At 40.6% G+C, this 14,214-nt stretch overlaps 1 protein-coding gene across 14 annotated transcripts in view; it reads right to left on the bottom strand.

Annotated features, from left to right (window-relative positions):
* TPK1 (thiamin pyrophosphokinase 1) overlaps window positions 1-14,214 on the bottom strand; it is a 343,981-nt gene that overhangs the window by 90,999 nt on the left and 238,768 nt on the right. For all 14 annotated transcript variants that reach the window (XM_053217935.1, XM_053217941.1, XM_053217936.1 and 11 more), the window contains one exon: window positions 840-951. In XM_053217935.1, the coding sequence (XP_053073910.1) occupies window positions 840-951 (112 nt within the window). The remainder of the gene's footprint in view (window positions 1-839; window positions 952-14,214) is intronic.

The raw sequence follows: 14,214 nt of genomic DNA, 5'->3' as shown, positions 1-14,214 counted from the left end.
TGTTCCTTTCAAATCAGACACTTCAGTATAATTTGGACTTATTACAGTTAATAAGTACTGGGAAACACTTTAAAACTTAGTAAGAGCAGCTAATCTTACAAAACCTCAGAGGTTTGATTATGAAGAGAATTTACTACTTTGGTCAGAATTCCTGCTTATCTGGAAAAGTAAAGGGGGTTTCAACAACACAAAATCATGAAGAAGGTTTTGCAAACAGTTCTTACATTCGGCACTAGAAGTAGAATCCATAAGAGGAAAAAAAAATCAGATGTCATCAGAATTAATGAATTTAGTTAATTAAATTTCAGGCACTGAAGAGATTAGTCAAAGACTCTGAGAAAATATTTGTGAGTCATGAATCTGATGAAGGACTTGTATTTGGAATATATAAAGAAATCTTACAACTCAACCAAAAAACCAAAATAACGCAATTAAAATACGAGCATGAGATCTGAAGACATTACTCCAAAATATACAAGTGGCCCCTGAGCACCAGAAAAGGCGTTTGGCATCATCAGTCATCGGGGAAAAAGCAAAACCACAATGAGGTGCCACTTCATAACCACGAAGATGTGTGGAAACCAAACAAAAAGAAAATGACAAGTGTGGGTGACGATGTGGAGAAACCAGAGACCTCACGCGTCGCTGGGAGGAATACGAAACGGTGCTACCGCTTGGGAAGACGGCCTGGCAGTTCGCCGGCAGGCTGAACACACAGCTGCCTAGAAGCCAGCAGCTCCACGGCTAGGTGTGTACCAGACAGAGGGGTATTTATCTCACCGTGAATTATATACGCTTCTTAAGAAAGGAAACCTCCCTTTGGCAAGGGTTTTACTCACTGAGGTTCCACTTCAGGCCCGTTGTGGTGACATGATAGCAAGGCTGTCCGACAGGAATAAGGCCACACCAGTCGCCTTCCATTCCAGTATCTACATGCAATTTGTGCTTTCCCTGAAGTAGAGAAAGAATGATCATCGACACGGTGAAGAGAAAGGGCAGGGGTCAATGTACACTCAAGACCTGGGGAGGCACGCGGACCGTCTGAGAACTTCACGTGGCTCTTCGTACTTAATCCTAGCCGCAATTTTATAAGGTAGCTTATTGTTACTTCTCATTCTTACATATGAGAAAGGTAAAGCTTGCAGAGATTAAATGTGTCCAGGCCCACACAGATAACAAGGGGGCAAACCAGGATTCCTATCTGCACTTGGCAATTCTGAAGACTGAACGGAATCCTCATGCTAATGATGTCGCGTTCTGTGTGACAGAATTCTAGGGTCTTAGTCAAACACTTGGTCAGGTGTAAGTAAAACATTGCTTCCTAAGTACAAGCTCTACTTTATCTCAGAACCAGACTTCTAGCTTTCCGAATTCCATGTCAATCCTGCTAATGGTTAGCCTCCTTCCTACATTCGTGGCTCCTGTAGGGCACGTCCACTAAGAAGTGCCTCTGCCCGGAAACGGTATCTACGCCAAGGAATGAGAACGCTTCCTCCATCTGGATTATGAAAACCGATATAATTTACCATGTTTTCGATTTTTCAGTTTATAAGAAGGTTAAAGTTAAATGTAATGTTCAACCAAGGCTACAATGGGTTTTTTTGTTTTGTTTTGTTTTGTTTTGTTTTAGTTTATTTATTTACTTTGACAGAGAGAGAGAGGGAGAAACAGAGAGAGAGAGCATGTGCACAGCAGAGGAGGGGCAGAGAGAAGGAGAGACAGAATCCCAAGCAGGCTCCATGCTGTAAGCAGAGCCCAATGCGGGGCTCGAATTCACAAACGTTGAGATCATGACCTGAGTGGAGATCAAGAGTCAGACGCTTAACCCACTGAGCCACCCAGGCACCTCTACAATGTTTGATTTTAAATAAAATATTTGGAAATTCCTCTTCTGTTGTAAAGTAAGGACTTTCCATTCCTATTCTATTCATTATCCTTAGAGTATATGGTCTTTGTAGAAGGACACCTCAAGTCCTTATGGGAAAATGCCAAGGCACATATCTATTCAATAATTACATGAAAAAGATATTTTCCATAATTCACAAAACTCTGAACAAGTATGTTCCAAAGGATATTCTTTTTTTTTTTTTTTAATTTTTTACATTTATTTATTTCTGAGAAACAGAGTGAGACAAAGCATGAGCGGGGAAGGGGCAGAGAGAAAAGGAGACACAGACTCTGAAGCAGGCTCCAGGCTCTGAGCAAGCATTCAGCACAGAGCCTGATGTGGGGCTCGAACTCACAGACCGTCAGATCATGACGTGAGTAGAAGTCAGACGCATAACCGACTGAGCCACCCAGGTGCCCCCTAAAGGATATTCTTTATTTTAACAAAGTATTATTTAAAAGTATATTTAATATATGATATAATAACAAAGTAAGGTAGGTAAGTCTCCTTTTATAGCATTTTATTTATTCCTTATGACTTCTGGACTCTATTTTAGGCTTCTGAGAACTTACTCTACTGCACATAAGAACTCAACATCTGAGTAGGCTTTGTCTTTACTCAAAGGATTGCTTTCACTAGGAAGACAACTCTCTAAATTACTTATCAGCTCTTGAAATTTAACACAAACTTATGCAGATCTTTATTACCCATACAGTTCATACATACTTACATATATATTTGTGTATATATGTGTGTGTATTTATATTTGTGTATATACGTATATATTTGAACACTTAATCAGGAGGCATAAATTCAATTAAGTGGGCTTAAATATATTCAAACACAAAGAATATGTAAAGAAAACATAAAATATATTTGAACTTGGTGACCATTACTGGAAGAAAAGATAGGCAACACTGGAAATGTACAGAGGCACGCGGAGAAATGTAGGTGAACTGACAACATGATGCATTGTGAAAACAAGGCCCAATAAGAAACAGAATTGTGATAAATCGCAGAACCCATCTATGTAAATTAAAACAAATGCAAACAATAAGACACTTCTAATAATAAAATTTAAATATATATTAGAAGTTTAAATATATATGTATATATACACACACACTAACCTGCTTGCCTATGGAAAGAGCAAGGAGAACGGGAATGTGGCATAGGGATACAAGGGAGGCAAATGGATGGACCAATCACTGAGGACTCCTGCCTGGACCAGAGAGGATAACGTGCCAGTAACCAGTGAGCATAAGAGACTCAGCACTGAAATCTTATAAAGATAACAATATCCTTTTTACTTATCACTTTTACGAAGTGATACAAGCCGGTAATTCTTAGACTCTTCCGAAGAGTCTAAAATAAAAATAGGGGAAATATTCTAGGAATTCTAAACAGTAATTAAAAAAAGAGGAATGACTGGGATATAGCCATGGAACAAACTTACAAGGAAAAGAAAAACTAACCTTGTTCTTGAATAATGATCTTTGGGTTGTTTTTTTTTTTAATATTCATTTTTGAGGGGGGGGGGGCGTGCACAGGTGGCGGAGGGGCAGGGAGAGAGCAGGACAGAGGATGTGAAACGGCTCGGTGCTGACAGCATAGAGCCGGAGGAGGGGCTCAAACTAAGGAACCAAGAGATCAGGATCGAGTCCAGATCAAGAGTCAGATGCTTAACCGACTGAGCCACCCAGCTGCCCCTGGTGTGTTTTAGATCAATTTAGAGCAAAAGCATAGAAACTGTTAGTATGGTTATAGAAACGTTTACATGTTATAGAGCAAAGCAGTACCTGTCAAAGGGTATGGTAAAGCGGAGTGGCCCTCATTTTCTCATCATTTTCGGGAAGAATCAAGAAATAGTGCCTGGAGCGGCAGATTGGGGGGGGTGGGATTTAAACACTGCTCCAGGTCTAAGTAACTGGTGATGTGGATAACACGCCTAAGCAGCCGAAACGGGAGCGAGGAGGGAGCACTCCAATAGCTGTGTCCTTCTCCGGCCACAGTCCTCCCTCAGACACCTCCACACCGGCATCAGAGACGTCCACGCGAAGGCCGCGATCACCGCATGGAAGGTGCAGCACGGAAAAGTAGGAAACAGACTGATCAGAGACCTGCTCAGGCGCAGAGGGAAAGGGCAGAGCATAGGCAAGGGGCTCCGTGAGGCTTTGCATGGGAACAGAAATCATTCCGTGCACAAGGCTGTGCATTTGCGGAGCTGTGAGGGGCGGGGGGCGGGGGGGGGGTGGTCAGGACACTTCCTGATTGGGCCACTAGGGTAGGGCGGACCAGTAGGGCACAGGGATTTTCAGGCAGTGAAGCTCTTCCTTGTGACACCATTAATGACAGATACATGAACTTACGCATTTGTCAAGACCCATAGAATCTCTAACGCAGGGAGTGAACGCTAATGTAAATTTTATGGACTTTAAAAAATAATACTATGCTATATTGCTTTGTCACTTGGAACCCATGTACCACACGAATGCAAAATAATAGGGGAAGTGTGAGCGCGAGAGGGGCATATGGAAACTCTGTGTCTAGTCTGCTAAGTGTTCTGTAGGCCTAAAACTGTTGTAAAAATAAAGTCTATTAATTAAAAAAAAAAAAAAAAAGTCCCCTGGTGACCTTTCAGTTTCTCGTCCCTTAAATGGGACTGGCAGCCAGGTGACAGTAGGTCCGAACCCCATGCTAGCCACATGAAGGTCCTGCACAGAGAGTGTACATCTGCTCCTCAGCAACCAGTATAACTTACTCCACTTTCCCCCCACTAAAAAACAGGATTTTTTGTTTAAGCCATGAGCTGCCTTAATTTCCTGGCATAGAAATTTTCCCTGAATTAATTTACATTGACTAGCTTTGCCAGACAAACGTGAGTCTTGTTTCTCCCTACCACTCTCCCTTATGGAAACTATTCTCTCTGAAGATATAGATGCTAGATAGAATACAAATTATCGTCCATAGATGCCAAACATAACACACTTTACCAAATTCTGAAAGCGGTAACAAAGCCTCCTTCATGATGACAACGGAGGACCGAGAAATTCTGATTTCCTTGCAATTGCTTTGGTTTTAGCAGCAAAGGAACAGAAAGCGGTGGTGGCTTTCCGTGTGGGTGGGTCATGGCCTGATAAGGGCTGTACTCTCAGAAAGTGCAGCAGATCAGAGGGGATACAGGCAATCCATAGCTTCCTTCTGGAGCACTGAGTGGCAGACGGCTCAGGAAGAAGAAAGGCAGAACACTCACCTGGCCCAGAGGGCTCTACCCTTGTCTCAGGTAACGGGGTCTCTGACAATGAGGCCTGATGTTAGAGACTGTGACCTCTTCGTCCTTCCTTATCCCAGAGGGATTTGTGTCCCATTGGGTTGTCTTATTTTCAGTGTGTTAGCTAATTCCTATCTTTATTAAAATTATTATTTAAATTTCAGTTAGTTAACATACAATGCAATATCGGGTTCAGAAGTAGAATTCAGTGGTTCATCAGTTACATACAACGCCCAGTGCTCATCCCAACAAGTGTCCTCTTTAATACCCATCACCCTTCGAGCCTATCTCCCACCCACCTTCCTCCAATCCTCAGTTTGTTCTCTATTAATAAGAGTCTCTTTTGGTTTGTTTCCATTTCTTCTCTACTTTCCTCTTCTTCTCTTGTATTCATCCATTTTGTTTCTTAAATTCCATGAGTGAAATCATGAGATACTTGCCTTTCTCTGACTTATTTCGCTTAGCATAATACATTCTAGCTCCATCTATGTCATTGCAAAGGGCAAGATTTCATTCTCTTTGATGGCTGACTAATATTCCATCATGGGTGTATTCCATCTTCCTTATCCATTCATCAGTTGATAGCCATTTGGGCTCTCAATAGTTTGGCTATTGTTGATAATGCTGCTAGAAACATTGGAGTGCATGTCCCCTTTCGAATCTGTTTTTTGTACCCTTTGGGTAAATACCTAATAGTGCAATTGCTGCAACGTAGGGTAGGGCTATTTTTAGTTTTCTGAGGAACCTCCATACTATTTTCCAGAGTGGCTGCTGCACCAGTTTGCATTCCCCCCAACAGTGCAAGAGGGTTCTCCTTTCTCTGTATCCTCACCAACACCTGTTAATTTTAGCCATTTTGACATTAACAGTTAACATTCTGAACTTAATTAACATTCTGAACTTAATAATACAGTTAATTCCTATCTTTTAATTGAAGACTGTCCTCCTCCTGTTTGTGGTCTGCTTAACAGTTCGGTAGTAGTCAGCTATACACAGTATATTTGGTGTTCCAGATAACTTGGTAAAGGATGGTGAGGGAGGGGGTTGGCAGGGGTGACCTAGGTGATGGGGATTAAGGAGGCACTTATGATGAGCACGGGGAGATGTATGGAACTGCTGAATCACCATATTGCACACCTGAAACCAATATAACACTGTGTGTTAACTACACTGGAATTTAAAATTAAAAAAAAAAAAGAATTGGTGAAGGAAGTAAGGAATGATTTCTCAACTGGTGGACATTAACTCCCTAAGAGAAGATTCTTCAACTTGTATCATATAACGCAAAGGAAACAGCACATATACATGTTAAGTTTTATTATCCCAGGGAGAGGATGCTGTTATAAAATCCACTGATTTAAATGACACAGTGGTAAGCTTTCTTTTCTAGCCTTGCTATATATTCATTGCTCTCCTCATTATTTTAGCATTCAACACACCTTGAAATTTTTAATCTGAGAATAAACTAGTTTGTGGACTTGAGAAATCACAGATAGGTTTTAGCCTGCAGTCAATTAATATTTTTTCTTTTGTTCCAAAAAGATGTTTAGCCATACATGAATGGTCTCTGTGTTCATAAATATGCAAATTTAGCTTTGTTTGGTTAAAGGAGAGCAATATTATGCTTGTCTCCCATATCTTCAGTCTATGTGACATCTTTAAAAAATGAACAACAAAAGGAATTTTTGTTCATTCCTCAGATTTCTCCATTCATAATATATGCTAGCCTATATGTGATTTGACACGGGCAGGCATACAGCCTGACATTAAAGAACTTCCCCAAAGATTTATGCCATTACTGGAGACTAGAGGCACATGAACTAATCATTGACTTCCATCCACTCTCATGAATCACTGCACAGGCTCCTGTTCTGTCCTGGTTCTGAGCTAAGATAACTCGCTGAGATCAAAGGCAGTTCTATATGGTGAAGATGGGACAAAATTCAATCAGACAGTTTGTTTTTCCAGTCATGGCTATTCTTAACATATTAACAACCTCAATAAGGTATGAACTTGTAATTTAGTGAAAAGTAGCAAAGATATTGCTTGGCGCCTGTGCTGGAAAGCATACATAGGAGCATGTTAAAGGTGGGCACCATCATGAGATCACTTTTGCTAGACTGTAATGGAAACCTAGAGCAAAATATTCACAAATTGATACCTAATGAAAGGGTAAGAAATCATTGTCACTTTGTTATTATGCTTCCTCTTTGCAAAACCCTAAGACACAACGGACAGAAAAGATAAAGTTCACCCTAGCCTTTGCTTTTGCAAAAATATAAAACAATGAGGCATCTGAATTCTCTTTACACCTCTAAATCGTTACATACAATAACTATGCCAAGTTTTATGCCAAGATATCTTCGTGTGGATCTCACAAAATACATAGCAGTTTAACCAGATCATTCACAAAGCAACCAAACGCAGGAAGAACATAAGCGTACTTCCTATTTAGTAGATTTCTATTCAGTGGAAGATTCAGGAACCAGGTGGCCATGCTAGGTATAACGTGGATGACCATTCATCACATTGCTGTTAATGCTGAACTTACACCCTGTGGCCAACTGCAGTAAGATTTCGGGCACACAGAGCCAGTATGAATGAAATGCCATTGTACACTGATTAAACGCAAGGAGAACCTTTGGTAGCTCTTTTTTTTTTGTTTGTCCAGGTACTTAAAAAATTTATCAACAAACGCTGCAGGAAATGAAATAGCCTGCAGGAAAGAACAGTGAAAGGAGTAGATGGAGGTATCTACACTGTACCTGCTACCTCTCTCTCACAAACACACACTTCTGTGATGGTGTATTTTCTGCTCACGTGACAGAAGGTACTCGTAAGAGAAATGGTCTCCCCGGTGAATTTGTAGTTCTACAACCTGAGAGCTAGAAGACTGGTATCTTTACTTTTATTTTGCTTCACAAGCAGAATTCAAAACCTAAGTGTATTGGTTTTATACAGAGTAGCCTACAATGAATGTTATATATAAATATATTTACATATTTTATGTAAGGCATTTTTTTAAATTCACTAATACCTTATCTATAGACAGATTTTAGAGTTTTCAACTATGGAAGAAGCACAGTTTCCAAAGTCCACTGTACAGAACACGACTCCTAAGATCAGATAAGATCGGAAAGAGTGCGTTTTAGATTCTCCTCCTGGAAGTCACAACGCACAGCAGCATGGTTAGATGTTCCCAGTAGTTTTGCAGCAAAGAAATGCTGTTTACTTGAGCAAGAGCTCCCCACACTTACTAGACCAGAGATCTTCTTTCTTGCCCCTCAAATAACACCTCATAATTACCCATGGAATCTGCATTTCATGAAATTCACCTAGGAAAATACTGATTTGGAATAGAAATATTATACACAGCATCCAAAACTATAATACTTTGTGGTTTAATATTTCCACAGCCAGAACATTTCAATGGTATGTCTTGAAATTAATAACCTCCATCGGATTTTCATTTTGGAAATTATTTGATAACCTCAGGCTAAAATTGTGTGTGTTCTGACATAGGAGGTAGGCTTATCCTCTGATCAAAAGGTTAACGACAATACTGGATGGTTATCCAAAAAGAAAGCCTTCTGCATGCTACTTAAGCTAGTTAGTTTATTCAAAAGTCAAAAGTAGGTACAATTGTTAGAGACAGTAGAATACTATAACGATAGGCTAATTTCCTTATTAACCCCCAACACTAGCTATTTCAAAACAAAACTGATGAAATCAATGTTTATCCTTTCTTTTCTATCCCTCTGTATTGATGTTTTTGTTTCCTTCCTTCCTTCCTTCCTTCCTTCCTTCCTTCCTTCCTTCCTTTCCAATGCATCCTATTCTGTCTTTACACCTCCCTTGTATTCCAGTCGGAGGAGACCATCTGGTGAGTGCCCTCATGCTAAAATGTCAGAAACCTACTCTTTGCTCCTCCCAAAGACATAGGATATTTTAAAGTACCATCTAAAGGCAATACTTGCTCCAGAAGCAAGCATTTCTAACAGGACAAATTATGCTGAAAGATATATACTGAGTCAAAGAGTTATGGCAGAATTTTCAAATAGTTTCAGGTAAATGTTATTATTCTACTTAATATATGGAATGATCGGGATGTCCAAGTCCTCCTGTCTATTTCTATGCTACTTTTCCATCTTTAATCTGCAAAAACTTCACAGCAAAGGGCAAATTCTACTTTTTTATGAAAACGTCCTGTGTCTTCCAGTTAACAGAGATCACTTGCTTCTAATGGCTACAGTCTTTATACTACAAAGTGTAGCATTTTGTTACAGCATTCCATCTCTCAAATGGGTTTGTGTCGTCTCCTTAAAAAGAATAAAATTTATTTGAAGGCAAAAACTCCTGCCTTTTATTTCTGTTAGATTTCTAGCACAGTGAAGAAACATACTAAGTGTCTAATAAATATCTGATTGATTGATGGCTCGGAGCAGAAGGAAAAAGGCTTGAAAAAAGGGGTCGATGTGCTTAATAAAATCTTTATCAAAGTTTGAGTAGAGGAGGGACATTCTACTTGAACTGAACTTACTACACACACCTAGAAATCTTTGTGTAGATGGTGTTTGCTTAGCTGTTCACTAGGACAGAGGCAGGCACCCACCAATTACAAACACTTGCCAACAGTGCTCGAAATACACTTAAAGATGTATACAGAGTACACATTTTTTGTTGGTACATTAAATGCAGTTTACAATACTACCTCACTGGGTTATTTTGAGAAGTCAGTGAGATAACACGTGTCGCGTGCCAAGAACAGAGCTTCCAACATTCACACAGACCCTTCTCTCTCCATCAGGTCCTTCCAGTTTAACTGGAATAGAAGTGTTGCCTCCACTCATTTCTGCTCTTTATTTTATCAAAGCCTCGGCACTTTGTCCCAGTAATATTTGAAGGAAAATAAATGCGATTACTCCTGAGACTAATCTGAAATATTAGCAGGAAAGAAGAAAGAGAAGTTTTTTTATTTAAACATTGTATGTTAAACCTTAAAGCACTGATTTGTCTTAAGAAAGAGAATCATACCTCCATTTGCTTTATAAAAGCTCTAGTTTTCAGTTAACTGTTTGTTGTTGTTGTCCTACTTTGAAGTAGTCCTTTTTAGGAATATAAGCATGAATTTTGTGAATCAATTTTAGAACAGTTCTAAGAACTCCTTCTGAGGTCTCATATGTAGTCATCATATCCAAACTGCAATTCTTTTGTTGTTGTTGTTGTTGAAATGCTCAGTATTTATTGAGCCTACTACTAAATTACACGAGATTCTCTTTTTATTTTCCCATACAAGCAAATACTTTAAATACAATTCAATTGAGACTCTAAACCACTGGACTTAACTTTTCAAGTTTTGTCATCCTTGACCAAGGGTTGATAGGAATACCAACACTGCAATATATATTCAACTTTCCTGCCTGGATGGGTAACCACCCCAACCTTCTGTCTACAAAAAAGCTGCATGTAGACGCCCTTCCAATGGACAATCCACTCCCCACAGTTTCTCAAGCACCGACATTCTCCCCTAGCTGGCCTCTCCTAGCTCAGCAATCCCCCGGGCACTTCTCCTTTCTGTGATCCCAGAAGCTGGAAGTCAGCAAGCCTGGCAGGGGAGTGGAGGGGAAGGAGAGAATTCCTAGAAGGATCCTGTTCATTACCCTGTCTAAACAGACTCCAGGAAGAGTTTCTGCTCGTGGAGATGCAGCATGGCTGATGTTCAGCATGTTTGGCTGAGTTGGGTGTCTTCCCCCCCACTCACATTCACAATGCTCATGGATGTTGTTGGTATTCCTGACAGGTGGCGGGGGGATGGGGGGCGGTGGCGGTGAGAAAAAGACAATTTTGCCAATTATTTATGTATTTCAAACCCCAGAATAACTACCAAACTTTATAAACTGGAAGAAATAATGAGAAAGTTCCAGTAAAAGAAAAAAAGGGAAAAGTGAGGTAACAATTTTTGAGTATCGGCTATATCCTGATAGTTTTCTGCGTACCATAACTCAACAAGCTTGAGTGGCAGAGTTACCAGAAGAGAGTACAGACTCAGTGCAGTCATCAACTTGCTCAAGATCTCTCAACTAGTAATGGGTAGGTGTAGGGTCTATACCCAAGTATGCCATCAGTTGAAAGTCTACTTTTCACTACATTACCATGTTTTTCCAGGCTTCCGACTTTAAAGGCCTGTCAAAACTATTTCACTCCTTTGCTCTTCTTTTCATTATTACTTTTTGTTCCCTATCTTCAATGTCCAAGTTAAGCTTTTGCAAGAACCTCACCAAAGCTTGTCGTAAATAATAAATACATGTGCACTAAATGAAGGAATTAATAGGTGAATGAATAGCTATCCTTCTTGACTTCATCCACCTATCTTCAACATTCCCCATTCTATTTACATGTCCCCATTCATTTACTTGTCCTTTGCTAGTGACTCAATATAGGGAGGGTGCTAATTAGAAGGTATGGGTCACAAATTTGTGTTTTCAAAACCCACTATTGGGTGTTCCAGAAGTGCACAAGGAACAGTTAAAGCAAAATCAATGACTGACCTAAGATTAAGAAGATTAAAGTGTTTTTAAAACAGATGGGACTATTTTTAGTCAGGAACCAATAGGACAATTTTGTTTCTCCCCTAGTTCCTATATTAATTGGAAAGAGTCAGGTTAATATTCAAACGGTACAAGTTCCAAGACTCAGTTCAGACATCATCTCCTCCACCATCCGTCTCCAGGGTTCTCCCTGAACCTGCAACCTGGCTACTCGCACATCCTCAAGGCTCCACAGCACACGGTTTTATGGTTAACTCTCTTGCTGGAAAGCAAACACTTCAAGGAGAAAAGCCATGTCTCATTCATATTTATATCTCCAAAATTTTGTACAGTGTTAGACACATAGTAGGAATACAACAGATATTTATCAGAAAGGGGGCACTAAGCTTAGCCTTTTCCATATAACTACTCTCAACCTCTAATTTATGTGCTAGCTACCACCTCACCAGGCCATTTCTCTGTTCTTCCTTACACAACAGCTAGAAAGGGTTGTTGAAATTGACCATTTCCAATTCCTTGCCTCCAGTTCTCCTGCATTCATTCCAGCTAAACTTTTGCTTACACCTCTTTCCCAAATTGGCTTTCATCAAGGTAGCCAACGACCTCTAAATTGCTAAATTATTAGTCCTCACCTTCCGGTAGAACTCGCAATGGGTCGTCATCACTGTCTCTTCCTTTATATACCAACTTTACTTTGCTTGCAGAACACCACACTCTTGGTTTTCCCCCGGACCCACAATTTTCTTTGCTGTCTCCTCTTCTCTCCAGATCCTAAAGTTGGACTGTCCCAGGGCTCAGTCCCTTAGTCTCAGCTACATCCTTCTCTCCAATCTATTTACAGTTTGCCCTTTGTGAGCTCAACTGTCTAGATCTTGGCGAATCCCAAATTTGTATCTCTAGCTGAGAGTTCTCTAATTGTGGGCCCGAACATCCAGCTGCCTATTTGACACACCCTGGTCTTTTACCTCAAACCCACCATATATCGATTGGAGTTGATATTTACTCCATCTTTCCAACTGTTTGGGCAAAAAGTTTCTCTTCTTTTCTTATACCCATAAGGAAATCCTATTTGCTCTATATTCTAAATATATCCCAATTCCTATCACTTCGCGTGATTTCCTTCGCTACCTCTCTATACAAGTCCCCATAACAAGATCTCCCATTGTCCCAAGAGTCTATTCTCAAGTCAGCAGCTAAAGTGATCCAGTGACAAAGTAAGTCAGACCTACCTACCTGCGCACTGACCCCTCAAGAGAAACACTCTGAAAGTTTTCCATTTCCATCTTCTAGCCCCTAAGACATGTGGCTAGACTTAAGGTGCTGTGCATGGAGTGGTTCTAAGAGAAATGCTGTTATCAACGAGTCCTTGTTCTGAGCTAGCCTCAGGGAGCCTGTTATATGCATAGCGCTGTGGTTAAGGGTACAGGTGCTGAAGTAAGACTTCACAGATTTGAATCCCTTTTCACCATGTTTGTGTTTCATTTTCCTTATCTATAAAACCAGAACAAAAGGATTGCCGAGGATTAAGTGACTTGATATGTGAGGTACTTAGAATAGTGCCTGACAGAGAGTCAATGCTCTATACACATTCACTATTATTAAAAGGATTAAAATGGGCAACCAAACAATGCATTACTTTCAATTTCTGACAGTCAATTTACTTGCCTCTCATTTTTCGCGTCAAGAATGTTAGGACATTTTGTCTTCTGAGAGTAACCCAGAAAGTACCCCATTATGTAACACATCATCTGTGTTGGCAAAATGTAGGAATAAATACACCTTTCAAGTTAGATCACAATCTTACTCGTTCCAGCAGTCTGATGTTGGTACCTCTTACATGTGAGCACTGCTGTTTGCAAAGAAGACTGGGTAGTTTTTGAGGTCTTGAGGTAAAATTACGGTGAGATTTCTGAAAGAAGTATCCTGGCCTTAATGCAGCTTAACTTTATGGTTCTGTGCTACAAAGGAGACGGTTGTCATGAAGGCACAACGGAGTGTATGGGGGGGATGCAGCGCGCGTGTGGTCAGTAACAACTGCTGTAACGGTGGCAGTCTTCGTGTTTGTAGTAAATCAAGCGTGTTGCATGATCACCCTCACAACGGAAGTGCCCAGTCCTTCACCCTCTCCTGTCTGTCCAAGTCTGTGTTCGTGTGTGTCTACCACCTTTTCTCATGGTTCTCTGTGGCAGTCAGTCTCCAAAACAGCACCCAATGAACACCGCCTCTTGGCATTTACGTCCTTGTACAGCGATTGCCCACAATGAATAGGACTAAGCTGTGTGTACCAACTGGGTAAAGTGCTGGCGTGTCACTTCTCAGCTAGATGGTAACAAATATGACTGCTGCCTCTTGCTGGTTTGTTCTTGCAGATTACTTGCTCTTGGGGACGTCAATCACCCTGTCATGAGGACATTCACTCAGCCCCGTAGGGGCCCACATGGAGAGGGATGAAGCCATCTACCTCCCCAACCAGCCAGCACCAGCTTGCCAGGTATAGGAATGGGCTG

Source organism: Acinonyx jubatus, chromosome A2 (genome assembly GCF_027475565.1).
Source record: "Acinonyx jubatus isolate Ajub_Pintada_27869175 chromosome A2, VMU_Ajub_asm_v1.0, whole genome shotgun sequence".
Classification (NCBI taxonomy): domain Eukaryota; kingdom Metazoa; phylum Chordata; class Mammalia; order Carnivora; family Felidae; genus Acinonyx; species Acinonyx jubatus.
This window is presented reverse-complemented; position numbering and strand designations above follow the sequence as displayed.